The 18553-nt window shown below is 38.0% G+C and overlaps 1 protein-coding gene across 9 annotated transcripts in view; it reads right to left on the bottom strand.

The window, feature by feature from the left end:
- The window catches only part of SYNE1 (spectrin repeat containing nuclear envelope protein 1), a 450176-nt gene that overhangs the window by 227837 nt on the left and 203786 nt on the right, over window positions 1-18553 (bottom strand). For all 9 annotated transcript variants that reach the window (XM_072767663.1, XM_072767691.1, XM_072767685.1 and 6 more), the window contains 9 exons: window positions 16135-16338; window positions 14944-15151; window positions 13977-14089; window positions 12725-12930; window positions 11569-11724; window positions 7995-8286; window positions 6831-7003; window positions 3746-4055; window positions 2255-2419 (listed from right to left, as the gene is read on the bottom strand). In XM_072767663.1, coding sequence (XP_072623764.1) covers window positions 2255-2419; window positions 3746-4055; window positions 6831-7003; window positions 7995-8286; window positions 11569-11724; window positions 12725-12930; window positions 13977-14089; window positions 14944-15151; window positions 16135-16338 — 1827 coding nt within the window. The remainder of the gene's footprint in view (window positions 1-2254; window positions 2420-3745; window positions 4056-6830; window positions 7004-7994; window positions 8287-11568; window positions 11725-12724; window positions 12931-13976; window positions 14090-14943; window positions 15152-16134; window positions 16339-18553) is intronic.

The raw sequence follows: 18553 nt of genomic DNA, 5'->3' as shown, positions 1-18553 counted from the left end.
GGTACTATTGTTATTAATTTATCAAGGAAGAGGTTGAAGCTCAAGGACATCAAGTGACTTGCCCAACACAGCTAGAAAACCAGTAGTCACAGAATACAGCATTGGGGTCTGTAGAGCCTAAACTCTAAATGTATAGTGAGCTATTATTACATTTAATGTATTTTTTTTAAAACATCAGCCTGTGCATCATTGTTTCCAACTACACAGCAGGCTCCTTGAGGGAATGAATAACTCTGGTTGAATAAATGGATAAATGGACAGGTGAATAAAATATCAGTGAGGAAAAATGTATCAAAGAAATATTTTAAAGAATCACACACTCTGCATTACTTGCCATCATTTGTGGTTTACAAATCAAAACCACAATGAGATACCACCTCACACCAGTGAGAATGGGGAAAATTAACAAGGCAGAAAACCACAAATGTTGGAGAGGATGCGGAGAAAAGGGAACCCTCTTACACTGTTGGTGGGAATGTGAACTGGTGCAGCCACTCTGGAAAACTGTGTGGAGGTTCCTCAAAGAGTTAAAAATAGACCTGCCCTACGACCCAGCAATTGCACTGTTGGGGATTTACCCCAAAGATTCAGATGCAATGAAATGCCGGGACACCTGCACCCCGATGTTTATAGCAGCAATGTCCACAATAGCCAAATTGTGGAAGGAGCCTCAGTGTCCATCGAAAGATGAATGGATAAAGAAGATGTGGTTTATGTATACAATGGCATATTACTCAGCCATTAGAAATGACAAATACCCACCATTTGCTTCAATATGGATGGAACTAGAGGGTATTATGCTGAGTGAAGTAAGTCAATCGGAGAAGGACAAACAGTGTATGTTCTCATTCATTTGGGGAATATAAACAATAGTGAAAGGTAATATAAGGGAAGGGAGAAGAAATGTGTGGGAAATATCAGAAAGGAAGACAGAACATGAAAGACTCCTAACTCTGGGAAACGAACTAGGAGTGGTGGAAGGGGAGGAGGGCAGGGGTGGGGGGTGAATGGGTGATGGGCACTGAGGGGGGCACTTGACGGGATGAGCACTGGGTGTTATTCTGTATGTTGGTAAATTGAACACCAACAAAAAATAAATTTATTATAAAATAAAAAAAAATAAATAAAGTGATAAAACAAACAAAAAAAAAGAATCACACAGAAAATATGAATTTCAAAAGATCCTTTATGCAATTATCTCCTTTAAAACCTACACAGTCATTGTAAAATTTAAATAATACTTTCTAAGCACCTAAAAATACCCTCTTAAAATGTAGTTATTACTGTTATCATCAACTAGTATTTTTAGGACTTTTATATTCTGATGTCTAGGGATCAGAACATATGTGAGTCTTAAAGTCCTGACCACAATTATACTAGTCATTCCCAACATTTCCTCGTCCGTAACTAAGTCATTTAGAATTTCATCATTGCTTAATTTTTAGGTTAAAATATGTTATTGCAACCTAATGGGGAAATTATTGCAATTTAATATTCAAATAACTAGAAATATACTTGTTCCACTTTCTTCAGATACATGAATTTCTATTTTTTTTAATTTATTTTTATTTATTTATGATAGACATAGAGAGAGAGAGAGAGAGAGAGAGAGAGAGAGAGGCAGAGACACAGGCAGAGGAGAGGGAGAAGCAGGCTCCATGCTGGGAGCCTGACTTGGGACTCGATTCCGGGACTCCAGGATCGCGCCCTGGGCCAAAGGCAGGCACAAAACTGCTGAGCCACTCAGGGATCCCCATGAATTTCTATTTTTAAAGTTCTCCCTGTGAGGAGTAAACTAGGCGATAATTTTAATGTCCTTTAAAGCACTGCCTTCCATTATGTTGTTGTACTGTTGAGTAGGAAAGCAGAATAAAACACCTAGCACAACATTTCCAAGTTACTGTTCAAATAATTTAACTAAGTTATGTTACAAACTTAGTTACTGAGCTGGAAAATAGTATCTGGTTAGGCCAGCCCATCAAGCTGGCATATATTTCATAGTCTCCCCTACAATGGCCATAAGCACATTGCATGTGGAAGGATATATACACGGACAATATTCCATTTTACTCACAGGTGTAAATGTTTTGAATTATTTCCCCCTTACTTATGTTTATAATTTATGAGGTGCAAGGCAATAACTATCAACAAATAGAAAATAGGAAACATTTAAAATAAATCTTATCTACAGAATCTTCATCACAGATACATCTTACTGAAGAACCAATGAAACAATGAAGTTATAATATCTGACCTTGATTTTAGATAATTTCTTCTGGGTGGCTGATGAGTCTCCAGACATATCTGACCACCGATGAAGTTCCTCCTTTGCTGAATGGAGCCAATCTGTGAATTCTTGGACGGCATCTAAATACATGAGATGGTCCTTCACAATCTCTTCTGCCTTCCTCATTTTTTCCTAGTAGACAAAGAAAAGGCTACTGTAACAGCAGGCATTATTGAGAATATTAAATCCAACAAAACAACAGGTCTCTTAAGGATTTCAGAAGACTTCATTCCTATTATTGAACTTTCTGTTTATATCTTAACATGAAAACATTAAATCTTAATTAGACTGAAAGACTTTGAGGAAGCAACCAATTCCTTTAAATTTATTTTTGTCTAGGTTACAACAAAATCTATACTGAATGAAGGTTTACTAATATCCCTCACTAATAATCCATTGAGTAATAATTATTATAATAACTATTCTTATTATTCAGGCAACAATACAGGATATTATTACAGTATTATGCTCAGCATTTTAAATGCATTTGCTCATTTACTACTCACAACATCCCTGTGATATATATACTATTATTATCACTATACTGTAGGAAAGGACACTTACAGACATTATAGAAGTAACATGTCCAAAGCAGACATCCTAAAGAGAGTCAAAGCCAGAATTCAAATTTAGGTCTTTTTGACTCCAGAGTCATAGGGCTTAACCATTATCAATGTAAAAATTAAGATATACTAACACAAATGTTGAAGAAAATGATAGCTTTAAAAATACAAAGATAGTTCCCAAAAGGAAAACTGAGAAAAAGATGTTGTCACAAAGTACAAAAAAGAAAAATCATGGAGAAAATAAACATTCAGAGAGAACTAAAAACAATCTTGGTATTACATGAAAGAACCTATATGTGGAGAATTAGGATAGGAAAAGGTGGTTTATACTGCAGTGAGAAATGCACAAAATACATTGTACATGATTGAAATCTGGGAGGTAAACAGACTTGCATTTAATACAACAAATATAAACTGCAATAAAAGAAAAAGAACAACAAACACTGGCATTTATGGCTCAGTCTTACAAAGAAAAGAAATGGACTAAAATCCTAAGTGAAGAAGGATAAAACACAAAGAATAAAAAATAATCCTAAAACTGCAAAAAGAGGAGGATTCATGAGCATCCACAGGCAAATATGATATTCATGTAGTAACTGTTCACTAAACGTATTAATACTTTAAGAGCAACCAGGTCCCCTATAACTCAACCTGTAGTATGTTCTGCTTTTGTTTTGTTTTTGTTTTGTTTTTTTAGAGAGAGAAGGAGAGAGAGAATCCCAAGCAGGCTCCACGCCCAAAGTGGGGCTTCATCTCACAACCATGAGAGCATGACCTGAGACAAAATTAAGAGTCGGAAGCTTAACTGACTGGGCCACCAAGGTGCCCTGAAGTGGTAATATATTCTGTTCCTGAACCTTAAAGGTTTTTTTCTTCAATACAAAACACTAACCTTGGAAACAGTGATTATGTCATTAAACTGTGTTTTCAGTTCCTCTTGAGCCGTTTCCTTGAAAGATTCATTCTCTGTCTTCTGGTAAAGCTCCCTGGATTTTGAGGTGAGGTGCTGCAGGGCTCCAGCATGATCTTCTGCCTCAGATACTATGGACTGGAAGTGATCCAGAAGGGAAAACTTCTCCTTCAGACCTGGCTGCAGTTGCAAGGGATGCTCTACTTTTTGATCCACTGATTCCATCCACTGCTCCAACTGGTTCTTCCATTCTAGATAGTCGTTCCATTTGCTAATCACAGACTCCAAAGTGCTAGAATTAATGTCACATATTACAAAAATAAGCTATCTTGTCATCTCTACTGAAACCAAGTATGAGGGCATTGCATACATGTAAGCTGTTTGACTTGAATGTTATTCTGTGATGAAAACACTGATTTTAAGTGCAGGGAGAAGGACTTCCTCTGACCCATAACAGTTTCTTCAAATGAAAAAAATCTATGTCGAATTTGAAGTAAGGTGGTATAGTCATATAGGCATCTAAAGTTTGTCTTCCAAATGCTAATTGATCTAAATAAACAAAGTTATATGTTTTGTTTTTAAAATATCACTGCTGGGGCACCAATTACATTTTAATATATATCAATTCTTAATTTTCCTGGACTCTGTTTACCCCTTATTCAAATCAGTTGATAACTATTTATTAACTAGAATTCAAAATTTAAAGAGAAAATTAAAAAAAAAAAACTAAAAAACTAAAAAAGCAAAAAAAAAAAAAAAACCCCAAAAAACAAAAAACAAAATTTAAGGTATTTTTCTTTAAGATTTTATTTATTTATTCATGAGAGACACAAAAAGCACAGAGAGAGTGGCAGAGACACAGGCAGAGGGAGATACAGGCTCCCTGCAGGGAGCCCGATGTGGGACTCAATCCCAGATCCTGGGATCATGTCCTGAGCGGAAGGCAGACGCTCAACTGCTGAGCCACCTAGGTGTCCCTAAGGTATTCTTTCTAAGTAAATAATATCATTACACTGATCTTCACTTAAGGATGTATATGCATAGGCTTAGTGCTTCTGAGTTGAATGTTGTGAAGGAAGAAAAAGCTTAATGTATTTATAAAAACATAGTCACGTTAGTCATATAAATAATAATCAAGTAAACAGCTCTCCAGATTATCAAGTAAAAGGCTCTTCACACTGGTATTTTTTTAAAAAAAATTCCATTATTTAGCTTTATAAACTATTCTCTATTTATTTATTCATGAGGGACACACAGAGAGAGGCAGAAACATAGGCTCCTTGCAGGGAGCCTGATACTGGACTCCATCACAGGACCCAGGGATCATGACCTGAACTAAAGCAGACATTCAACTACTGAGCCACTCAGGTGTCCCTACAAACTATTCTAAACTCATCTTTGGTGCCCATCCTGAGCGTCCCATGCATATGACCCTATTATCCTGGAGTATTATCTCTGGTAAATATACTTCCAGCATCTCCTAAAATTGTCCCTTTTGCATCAATATTAACCTCAGCATAAGTGCCTTAAAGTGCTATCCTTTCCTCAAAGAATTTACCAGAAAATATAAATCTCACATCTCCAGAAGCAACCCCAGAAGCATCATCCGATAGTCCCACAGTGTTGTAGTAATGCAATCTGAGTCAGAGTGTTTTAGGATGCATGCTACCCTAGCCTCTGAGCACTTTGGAAGCAAAAACTACTTTTCTTTGGTTAATTATTTTAGCTTAACAATTAGAGCACCACTACTGCTCAATATGTGGTTGTCAAATTTAATTTCTTGCTGAAAAGGAAGAATCAAGGATTTGAATCTGCTTCTTATATTTAATGTTTTATTCCAACATCCCAAAACTATTCACCCATATTCTTATTCGCTTTTCTGGAACTGGCCCATTGCCAAGCACTGGGAGTTAGTCCATGCTCCAGTGGTCCATGCTATCAGAACCACGGGATCTGACTTTTTTTCTTTGTGGACCATTATGAGTATTATTGGATTCAAAGTCCTGCTGACTTTAGGAGTCTCCACCTGTGTTCCCTATTTAAAGGAAATAAAACAAAACAGAATGAAGCTTCCAAAATTTTAGTTGTAACCATGCTTCACTGTTTACATTAGAGTGGATAATCGCAGAGCTGTTTTGTTTTGTGCTGAATTTTAATCTTTTCTTCATCCATTTATTATGCTATTCATTTATTTATTATTAAACACATACTTCTTCAGTGACCTAACTTTACATAACTTTCAGAACATGGCATGGGAAGGTAATTTAGTATAATTTAGTATAATTCTGACTGAGGGTCATTTGTCCAACCAGCCAGCCAGGTTATTTGTGGATTCTTGGAAAAGAGAGGAAGGTGGAAAACCCCCACTCATAAATGTAACAGCAATAAGCAATAATAAGCAATAATAACAATAAGCAATAATACCTGGTGTAACAATAAGTATCTTCTCTAATTGCTCCAGTGCCTTTCAACAGGGGAACCAGGGAATCCTGGGTGGGTTGATTGTTGGCTGTGAGAATGTGCTCACGCACTGCAGGATGTAAGCTCTCCTGGCCTCACTCACTAAATGCCAGGAATGCAACCATCGCTATGATAATCAAAAACCCTACACATATTTCCACAGCGCCTTTGTGGGTGACATGACTTCTGGTTGAAAAAAACACTCATAGTTAAGCTCCATAGTTGCTAACAAATTAATTTCCCATATGTTCCTTTAAAAAGGGAAAAGTTATTAAAGGCTTGCTTTGATTAATTGAAAGGTGGTATCTTACTGAGCCCATGTCGTGTATAAGATTCCATGAGAAATATTATGGGAGATATAAATATTACACACCCACCCACCACACACACACACACACACACACACACACACACACAAGCAAACAAATACAACTGTCTTTCCCATTACAGAAAATACAATCCAAGCAAAGACAAGAAAGCATACAACTAGCTAAAATAATATGCTTGGTAACTCTACCGCAAGATACACTCTCAGCATTGTTCCATCATTTTACTAAGCCCAGTAGGTTGCGTGTAGGCAAATAAACACTAAAAATAGGCTCTGTACCTCTGAGCATGTATGGAGGAGCTCATGATGTCAGCCCACACATCTTTAAGGGTCTGTAGTTGAGTCTGAATCACCTTCTGACCTTGTTTGTTGCTACTTCTCAAGGCCTGTTCCCCTTTGCCAATGGCCATGTTCAACTTAACTTCTCCTTCACCTTTCATCAGGAGAATATCCTATGGAGGAACAGTGAATACAGGTCAGTAGGAATATTAAAACCTTCTCATATTTTTAGGAACAGTTATGTTTCCCATGAGAATCAATATAGGGAATACTTTACTCACTTTATTTTTTTTTTAAGATTTTATGTATTTATTTGAGAGAGAGAGAGAAAGAGAGAGAGAGTGTGTGTGTGTGTGTGTGTGTGCAAGCATGAGTGGAGGGAGGAGCAGAAGGAGGAGTAGCAGATTCTCTGCTGAGCAGGGAGACTGATGCAGGGCTCAATCCCAGGACCTTGGGATCATGACCTGAGCCAAAGGCTGACACTTAACCAATTGAACCACCCAGGCCTCTCTACCTTATGCACTTTAAAATGAAAACACAATCACAACAACAACAACAAAATCAAAACACAACAAACTCTGTACCCTATTGTAATATGACACTTAATTTAAATATCAGATATCAGGAGTCTGGGAATCAAGGATTAACTCCAATTTAAATTCCTGGAAAACTCTGGGCCATTAACCTAGAAAATTATACATTTATTGAATGTTGGTTTCAAAATAAAAATAAATTCTTTTGAAAATGAAGACACACTTGTCACAAACCTAACGGTCACTACCTGCCTAATTCCTAGGGGTACTGCAAGTAATAATTCATACGTTAGCCTCTCCCACTAGACTGTGAGCACTTAGAATGCAGGCACCAATTCTTACTTCTATTATCCCAACAACTTGCATAGTGCTTGGAGTAAGTAGTCTACATTTGCTGAATACTCACTAAGTGAAATTCAAAATCATTTTAAAGCTATTGAAACAAAAATGTTCCTTCACAAAGGGGAAACATGATCCCTCCATACCTCTTTTGCAAACAGAATATTTTCTCCATTTTGCCCCAAAATCTTTATTTAGAGGCTCACAGAACAATTGGGACCCAATTCAAACATTGTGAATCTGAGCAAATTGGTCTTCAGAAGTTGTCAGGCCTGGCTGGTGCTCTGCTTACCTGTATTTGTAACAGCCGCTTTTCTAAAGTGTCTTTGCTTCCGATGGTGCTCTCCGCAGCAGCCAGTCTGTCTTGAATGGCTTTCACCCAGGACCACATGCTCTGCAGGGCTTCCTCCAGGGCTTCGTGCTCTTGCAGGGCCACCTGGCAGCTCCGGAGTTTCTCTTTGGTCATTCTGAGTAAGTTCTGGTAGTTAGTGAGGAGCTGGGAGCACAGGCGTCCTTCTTTCCCAGCACCATGGCCTTCTTCACTGAGAAGCTGCCCTCTCTGGGAAAGTTTATCCAAAGATTCTCTAAAGAAAACAGGAAAAAAAAAAAAAAAGAATTCTGACATCCTAAAGCACAGCAGAGTGACCAGTGATTGTTGATACTAGAGAAGTAACCAGACAAGAGTTCAGCTGACATGCCTTTAAAATGAAGATGCTGCGCAGCCCGGGTGGCTCAGTGGTTTAGCGCTGCCTTCAGCCCAGGGCCTGATCCTAGAGAACCTGGGATAAAGTCTCATGTTGGGCTCCCTGCATGGAGCCTGCTTCTCCCTCTGCCTGTGTTTCTGCCTCTCTCTCTCTGTATATGTCTCTTATGAATAAATAAATAAAAATCTTTTAAAAAATAAAATAAAATAAATAAAATAAAATAAAATAAAATAAAATAAAATAAAATAAAATAAAATAAAATGAAGATGCCGAGGGCCGAGGACCTTCACAGGGCCGGCTACTTACATTCTCTACCATTTCTCTTAATGTAGTCAATTTACACCAGGGAATTTCATTCTGTCTGTGCTGTGCCTAGATCCTGGCCTCTGGATTATGAGGAATTCACTTCAGAAAATGGCCCGGACTGCCTCTTCAGCCTCATCTCTAGCACCTCTGTTCTGACTTAATATCCTAATCCTGAAATGTCCCCAAACCTCTGCTTTTTGGTGTATATGTGGGGATTCCTCCTTTGTGAAAATGCATCTACTCTCCTCTGCTTCCCTCCTGGCTAAACCTTCAAATCACAGGGCAGGCATCACCTCCCTGGGCAGTGGTGTGCTGACCTCATGTGCCCTCTGCCCTGTCTTGCTCTATCCCCTCCTACACCCTGTCTCAGTCCACAGCTTTCACCTTCTGGAAGCCAGGATTATCACATTAATCTCATATCCCCAGGACCCAATCCAGAAGATAAAATGTAAAACACCAGTTTCTTTCAAAAGCCATTATATGAGTGCTGATGAGTTTCCTTGTTGTACCTTGGGCACTTGGCTCATCTCAGTTTGGAGTTATGTTAATTAAGTCAAGGGAAAGTGTAGTCATATGTGGCTAGGTTGGCTTCATCTTGTTTTACAGAGTTCTGAACTCTGATCAGCATGTCTATCAGGAAATTCCCAGGATACCAGAAGGGAGAGTACAGATGTGTGAACACGAACTCTTCTGAATACTAGAAAAATAATACAAATTTTATCTCCTACAAGGTCTGTCACTTTTTTATCTCCTACAAGGTCTGTCACTTTTTTTCTGTCATCTACCAAAGACATAGCATCCTGTGGCCCTCTGGGAGATATATAATTTATATAATATTGCATCCACTCTAAATTACATTTCTTATAATCTGATAAGACAAGAAGCTGGCTTAAGCAAGGATGTGAGCTAAATAATTCAAAACAAGGTATATCACTTGTTACTACAAGGATTGTTTCATGGATGATAAAAGTTCAATAATTATTAATCTGGGGTACTTTTAAAAAAGGCAACCCTCCAAGATAGTTGAGTACTAGAAATACTATGATGAAAAATCCAGAGGACTGGGGGAATCAAGTGGCCAGCAGGTGAGGGTCAGGTGACTCAGCTGGAGAAGCTGGGTGAGCAGCAGAATACAATAGAATTGTCTAGAGAAGTAACCAGGTACAAAGAGCCTGGGAGCAGACACACTTAAGGACTCTTAGCATCTGGTCCTGAAATGTCAGGGGTAAAAGCTCAAGAAGAATATGTAAAGTCATTTTAGAAGTCTGGAAGAAAGAGAGAAGTAGATCAGCCCATGTTACATTTTACCTAGACCCAAGTCAAGATTTAAAAAGCAAATAAAATGCAGTATAATTTTCAGAAAGCTATATAGTTGGAATGATTCTGCTATCATATTAATTCAGCAAATATTTTCTTTTCCTGGCACTATATCAGACATTGGGACTGTAATAATGATAAAAACCTAAAGATGCCTGGCCTTGAGGAACTCACTGTCGGGGGGTGGCATGTGCAGAGACAACAAAGAGTGGACCTAATGGTAAGGGCTCATAGAATGGGACCAAAGCACTGCAGGGAAATTTTATAATAGTCATCAAACTAAGACGCTAATAATAGCTCATTACGTGTCATGTTTGTGGATGTGTTTGTTTTTTAAGGCAAGGAATACTAGGTAAGTTTGACCAAAAAGAAGACTCAGCAGAAACAAGGAATGAATATGATCAGAATTAGACCTGAATTGATCACTGCTGCTAATTTTTCTGATTAAGCAAGCAGGGTGCTAGCCTCTCTTGCTTCACAGATGAGTGTATCTGCTCTTTAAGATGATAGATAAGAAGTTTTGGGTCAAACTGCACTCTAAGTACCAACAAAGTCAGTTGGATCATGAATTTAGGGAGCAAAGCCCTGAAGCTGGTGGAGTCAAAAGCATAGTCCAGAGAACTTTGCCTGGGAAAGGAGCCAGAAAGATTTGTTTAGTCAGGAAACAATGAAGAGACAAATAGTAAAGAAGCGAAACCTCCAGGACAGTCAGATTTAATGACCATACCTTTTGCTTTACTAAGAATATGATAAGGATGGGGGTGGATTAGATATGGAACTAGATGCTAAAGTCTGTGAAGAATATATGCAAACAGGGTCTATTGCGTTGTTTCTTTTTTTCTCTTTTTTCTTTTAATTCCATTATAGTTAACATGCAGCATTATATTAGTTCCAGTGTCCAATATAGTGATTCAATAATTCTATACATTACTCTGTACTCATCATAAGTGTAATCTTAATCCCCTTTACCTATTTCATCCATCTTCCCTCCTACCTCTCCTCTGGTAACCATCAGTTTATTCTCTCTTGTTAGAAATCAATTTCTTGGTTTCTCTCTCTCTCTCTCTTTTTTCTTCTTTGCTTATTTGTTTGGTTTCTTAAATTCCACATATAAGTGAAATCAAATGGTGTTTGTCTTTCTCTTAGCATTTCACTTAGCATTATACTCTTTAGTATAGTATTATTATGTAAGTGAAGACTACCTTTATAATGACCTTCTATCCTTATAATAACCCCCAAGAATAAAGTATGGTATTACTTAGCAGCATATGGTTAGAGGCTGATATCAAGAAATACAAGAAATGAATGGCCTGTCCAGTTTGTTGAGCAAAGGGACATGGATGAAGATAGCTCCTCACTTCTATATAGGTTCTCTCCAGATTACCAATCTGCCAGAGAACAATGCACAATCATCTGTATTCTAGACATTTATTCTATGTCTAGAATACATATAAACATACACAACCACCTCCAACTAACCAACCAACCAAACAAAAACTTGTTGGTAGGGAAAGGACCTATTTCATTTCAGCACCATACCTTGCAGCCAGCAGTTCTCCTAGAAACATTTCAACTTTATGGACTTCATTCTTCTTCTCAGGAATGTGTTGTTTACTCTCTCCTAAGTTTTCTGTACTTAATCTTTCATCCATTTCATGGATCCATAAGTTCAGTTTTCTATGCTGATCCTCAAAGCTACAGAAAAGAAAATACTTTGTAGAAATTCTTCTGCACTCATTATGATCAATAAATTCTAATATCTGAGGTCTCAATGTCTATGGCAACTAAAAATCTCATGAATTTTCAAGTATGGAAGAAAGCCCAACAGTAAGCCCTTCCAAATTATTACTTATTTCAGTAACAAAATGAAAAATCATGGAAATTTCTCTTGAGATCCTAACACAGTCACCCTATCTTGCTGAATGGAATTCCTGGTAATCAGCTCGTAATTATCAGCAAGATTCCATTCTCATGTCAATGTGCACTTAACTTTGTGTCTTACTACAGGACTCTGAATTTGGGCCAATGGATTAAGTATGGCAGGGGAAGCCCTGGAAAAAGAAGGGAAAGTCATTTCTGTGTCTTTGTATCTTACGGAGATTTGAATATGGCATAAGAACACAAGGCTCTAAGTTTTGAAAACAACAAAACTTCTCTAAGAAACCTAAGTAAGAGTAAAGCAAATTACTTTGTGATCAGAAGTCATTTTGATTATACTGACATCTTTTTCTCCCTAGTTTTTTGGGTTTTTTTCTTCTAATTTTATATTTACCTCTGTTAGCATAGTTTCCTGACCAGAATCTTCATTCACAGAAATTTGGCAAGTGTTTTTTGCCATCACTCCAACCCAACAGAAGTGAACACAAATAAAAGACTTGAATAATCTAAAACCTGAGCATCAAAGCTCTCATATTTTGAGTTAATCACACAGACAAAAATACATGCATGCATGCCATTTATAATAACCAGTGAATATAATTCCTTACTTTTTCTATGTAGAAAATAAAGCCAAACAGCATCATCAGAGTCCAAGCAATTAATTATTGTCCTAGTATAAACCTGTACTTAAGGCTGAAGCTTATTATAATTTAAACACAGTTTCAAATATTATTTGTTCACTCACAATGTCTCTTTTCAAAGTCTTTGAAAACATATCCTGTGTATGATGGAGTCTACACTTTTCAAAACAACCTACCTCCCAAGTTCTAAAGCACAGTCTTGAAGAGTCTGCTTGTCTTTAAGGCATTGTTTCAGAAATGCTTGAAATTCCTCATTAGCCTTTGTAATTTTTTCCTGAATGCTGCCGACAATTTGCTTAGACACATGAGCATACAAAGTCTGTCCTTCCTGAGTCACAGCATCAAGCTTGCTCTGCCCATCACTGATTGAGTCCAAAATGTTCTGTTTCAAGAAATAAAGGTGGCATAGAATATTCACTATTACTCAGAGACCTGGAGCATGGGAGCACTGATTATAATTTTAGTTGAGATAGTAGAGCAAGAGAAGAAAGACAGAGCCTAGAGGCAGAAAGTCTTTAAAAAGGCCCAAGTGAGAACATACAACTAGATAGAATCCAGCTCATCATCGAACACGGTACCAGCCAGTCATGGGAACCACTGACTGCAGACTAAACTGTGAACAAGGCCAGCCTGCAAAGAAAGGTGTTCTCATCAAGGTATTTCTCTTAGCTTTGCTCCATTCTCACTGACCCAGTCCAGGCTATACTTCTTCACACATTAGTGTGACGTCCTCTAACTGGTTAGCTGCTTGCACCCCTCTTCCTCTTCTGATCCACCTTGTACACAAAGTTCTCCCTTCAGGTCCCTTCTTTTCTTGGTAAAGAGCCATGCTCATGCATATGATCTTTCATATTTTTTAAAAATAATACTTAATGCAGTGCTTTGTTCAGATGAGCTACTTGAAAAGCTTGTCCAAAACTCAATTTGAGCCAATCACTTCTGAACTCTACTTCACAAGGGCTTTTTTCCTTCTTGAAGTCATATATTTTTCAGTCAGTAAAACCTGTAAAACCTATATTATCTATTACTTTGAGTATATCCTAGCTCCAAATTTAGAATGTAGGTTATTAAAAATTATAAGCATGTCTTCCTTTTAAAACTCTTCCACAATAGTGATATGAAATAGAATTATTTATGTTTTTACTGCTAGAAAAATTAAAACTAGGTTTAGTTTTGGATGAATTCCAAAGAATGGTCAATAGGTTAAAAGAGAGAAGAACAAGATCAAGAAATTCTGTAGCTCTGACTTATTTTCTCAACTTACTTTTCATATTGCTTATCTCCTTACAATTCAAGGAATCTAATTCTATTAGAGAAGAAGAAAAGTTTGAATAAAATAAGATCTGTAGAAGAAGATGATTTAGGTCTGACCTGAAGGCACAGGAGTGCAGTTTAGGGAAGAAGGAAAAGCATTGCCAGCTCTCATACCTGAAGATGATGGAGCTTTGCCTCTAGAACTTTGCTGTCGCCAGTTCTGTCAGATGATTCTTTTGCTGCTGCCTTTATTCCAGAAAACCACTCTTGGAATTCCTGCATAGACTCTTTTGAAAATAATGAAAATGAGAAATACATCCAGAACATTCAATGAGTTTCTAGGATTACCACAGTGAATTAATTCTGGCCTTCAGCTCACTGCATGTTGCCTTACAGAATGTTCCAGAAAGAAAATAATAACAAGGACAACAATAATATTAATAGAATATATTACAACATGATCTATAACTATGACTGTTCGGGGCAGAATGGAGAAATTATCTCAGGGAAAAGGCTGAAAAGAAATTTGTATTCCTGAAATATCTGATTTCCCATTGTGTTTCTTTCTCTTGGTAAAGAAAGAAAATTGCCTGAATATGGAAGAGAGTGAAGGAAGAAAGGCTGTAGGGGTGTTAAAGCCATTTTTATGGCAAAGGAAGGAAACATCTCCTCTCCCAACCTGACAGACCATCATTCTGCATCTTCATCAGGGCAGAGGCACAGCTGTGTGGAAGCCGAGTTAGGGACACGAGACTGGCATAGCTCTCCTGGACTATACAGCTGCTGCTGTTTCATGGTGTCTCCTGGTTTCCAAGCTTACTGTGTTGCTTCATCACAGGAGTGGAAGTAATTTTCCACAAAAATGAGCTAAATGTAGAAAATCCCGATAAAACTCGGAATCCTCAATATGGTGGATTTCTACTTGCTTGGGGAGAAAGAGGAAGAAATCAGCTCATGATGGGAGTCCAAATACAGTCCTTTCACTGCCCAAATTTCAACACACAAATGAATTTAAAATAATATTCTTAATAATATTCTTCTGTAAAGTATTTCCAACTATTGCTGGCAGTTTCTAGGCAGCATTTGGTTTGGATTCTTTCTTATAAACAAACGATTCATGCTAAGCCCTGTCAGAGCTCACCATTGAAGTGCTTCTCCAGAGAATCCTGAAGGCTGGCCTGTGTTTTGGAGCACAACTGGCTCACAGCTTCCTGGTTCTTTATAAGCCCGGTCAGGGCACTCCCCAGGCTCTCCAACTCAACAGAGTGGTACTTTCGGCACAAGCTGTTGAGATTTTCTTGGGTGGAGCTGATGTTGCTTTGCTGACTCTGAAGTTCCTTTTGTATTTCCTACAGAATAAAAGAATGTCATGAAAGATATTCATCACATTCAAGGGAAAATAACCCTCTACCTCACTATGGTACTTCTTTAGAAACTTATCTTGTTGAAATCCACTCAGTAATGCATGTATTTTTGTGGGATTTTTTTTTTTCTAGTATAATAGATCTGTGTTGACTCTTTCAGAGTTTTGCCCAGTTCTCCTCAGGAACAACTGCAAACAGCTGTTCAAAGGTACTAGGATTTGGGCTATAGTCTAGGATTCCAAGCAACTAAATATGTTCTTAGGGATTCTCAGCCCATAATATTGGGTTTAGTTGATTAGAAACTATTAATGGAGTCTCTGCCTAAGTTCACATTCTTTGATGGGCTTCTTGGGCTTTGTTTTAGGGTCATGGGTCTCACCAAAATACCATTAGTTACTTTTTAAAATTTAAGTACAGTAAGAAAATATGCTAAAGACAACAGATCACATATGTTGAAGAGTCAAATCAACTCACAAGCTTTATAGACAGTTGGTCAGGAACATTATCTCTACAGACAGATGACATAGTAGTAGAATATTGTTTCTCAACTGTTTTTTTTTAAATATATCCTTCTCTAGATAAAAGCAGGCATAGCCACCAATAAAAATAATTAAGAAATAAAAAAAGTATTTGGCACTCAAATGTGAAAATTCATGGAAATTCAAACAGGTGTTCTATAAGCTCTACCCATTTACTAAAAAATATATGAATATGCATAGCTTATGAGCAGGTCCTACAGTAATACATACTTTCTGTTTTTAGATTATTAACCTTCTATTTCCTACTACCTGCAATCATTTCTTCATCTGTTGACTTACTTTGCTGTATCCAATATCATGAATTAGTCAGGCTGGTGTTAATATAGGTAACTGAGAGCAAAGGTTTTATTTTTATTCCAGTCACCACAAAATAGGAAAACCAGTATTACCATTGGAAGTATAAATGCTTAATGATAGATAATTACCTACCTTTACTTTTTTCAGCCCTTCCCATGTCTCAGTCTGGGCACAGTTCATCAATGATTCTTCTACTTTTGTCAGCCAGCTTGTTATGTCATTAATAGATTTCTCCACCTGTGTACTCTGAGCAGTGAAATCTTTCAAGGTTCCTTTTGCTTCTTCAGTAATTTCTTTGGCATGCTCCAGTTTCTGCCTTAGGTCTGCTTCTACAAACTAAACATGAAGTAGGATTTCATTAAAATCTGTGAAGACCAAAACACTCATTGAGTAGGAATTCTGTTCATGTGCAACTTAACAGAAAAACAAAACAAAACATAAGCCTAACCATGGATGTTAATTCAACTTTTCTAAGAAGGGGAATCAGCAGGCACAAGTGGTCAAACATTGTAAGTGATGGGAAACTAAAAAGAGTAAGGATTACAGTTGACACTGGATGTTGAAGTGGCATTCTGATTGATGGTCCAAGGAATCACACTTCCAAAGCAGAGCTCAACCTACACGGAGTTACCAAGTTGGGGACCAAAACCCGCTCTTACTTCTTCCTGGGAAACACTCATTTCATGCCCTGATGTAACCACTGCTTTGAATACCACTGTAGGATTTTATCTTGAAGCAATTTTAGTTTTGTCTCCCACTTTAAAGTATTCAGTGAGGCTACTTCTTCTCTCCTCCCAAACGATCTGTTTTGGGAGGGCTCCTGACTTCTCTGGCCCTATAGATAATAAAAGGACTTATAATCAAGATAAATTGCAAAATGGTTTCAATTCCACAGTTAAAACATCTAGACCCATTTAATAATCAACACATTGAACTTAAAGTTAAGGCTTTTTTCTTACCCCTAGCTCAGATCTGCTATAAACAGGAAGCCCATCTGAAGAAAAGGGCCAGGTGCCTTTTTCTCTTTCTTCACTTTACTTCTATTCCCCCATGTTTTCCAGCTTCTGACCTCTACAGGCTTGGACAAGCAGGAGGTGGGTGAGGGGCTTTGAAATTTTGACAACTGTTGTGAGCTGGCATCCAACTGTTGTGAGCTGGCATCCAAGCTGTTCCAAGGCTGGATGATGGTTCCCATTCTCTCCTGTTACACAACTTAATCTGCGGGGTTTTCTGAGACTCCCCTTACTGCTGGGACCTCCCATTGACACTGCCTAGATGCAAGCTATGTACTCCTCTTTCTCCTTCCACAGCCTGTGGACAGCTCTGTATCTTGCTGCTGAGGCCTGTTCCTCCCCCAGAAAGCCTTCTGAGATAATCACACACAGATGCTTTCTCCTTGCTTTTCTTCTGATAATTCACTTCTTGACGGGGCGGAGGTGGGGGTGGTGTCACACTCTGGCATTCACATCAGATGATTCTAAGATACACACCACTCAACACAATTACTTCTCTTTTGGCAAATACACCAAGGGTTAGCCAGCCTGTCTTTCACCCATAAGATCTTTTGGGGGAGTTAGATAGTAACTTCAGAGTCCACTAACTGCAGGGGCATGTGTTATTATTCCAGATGGTACCACTAAAGCTTTTTTCCTTATTTTAATAGGTAAAGAACAGGTGTCCCAACACTCTTTTGTTGAGTGTGTGTGTGGGGGGTGGTGTAAGAAGGCAGAATATAACAGTAGCTCTCTCCCAAAACCCTGCCTCCATCTTAACTCTGCAAAAGTCTACCTGTTGCTCATTTATATTGTGGCACAAGCAACATGCATAAGCACTCCTTTTTAGTTTTCTCTGTAATTAGCACCTTTTGTCTCTTCTTGCTTCAGGTGAACTTCTAACATTCTGGTCCATGCATATCATTCACTGATGATATTAAGTGACAGATATACAGTCTCTGGTCAAAGCAAATGTAGAATCAAGCAAGATAGATGGGTAAGCAAGAAGCAGTAGGTAAAGGACAAAGGCACAACAGGAAGAAGGAAAATGCAGAGAAAATCCATGAGGGCAGCAACAAATTCACAGGTTAAGGTAAGGCAGTAGAACATTTAGCCTGGAGTCTTTAGTGCTGCTGCCAAAAGGCCCCCTATGCTGGCTGCTCCTAGAGTTCCCTCACTGACCTAGCCCAGGCTTCCTGGTCAGAGCTGGTCTACCCCAGTCTCCCTCCTGTTCTCTGGGGATCTGTGACACCCATGAAGCCCTGAAAAGAGGTCTGCAATGGCAGACTCAATCACTGAGTAAATGAATTAGGAAAATATCAATATTCATAAATGTGGTTTCTGGTCCGGTCCAGACATAAAATGGTCCATATGAGGCAAGCAGGATGATACTACTGCCAAAATTTAGTAAGGAAAAGGGGAACTTATATTATTTTAATATTTGTGTTAGATATATGCTATTAATACTAGCACAAGGAATTCTAAAGATGTTAATGTTTTAACATCCATATATGGTAAGATCCACATGTTTGCTTGAAATTATGATGATGACAATGAAA

Source organism: Vulpes vulpes, chromosome 1 (genome assembly GCF_048418805.1).
Source record: "Vulpes vulpes isolate BD-2025 chromosome 1, VulVul3, whole genome shotgun sequence".
Taxonomy (NCBI): Eukaryota; Metazoa; Chordata; class Mammalia; order Carnivora; family Canidae; genus Vulpes; species Vulpes vulpes.
This window is presented reverse-complemented; position numbering and strand designations above follow the sequence as displayed.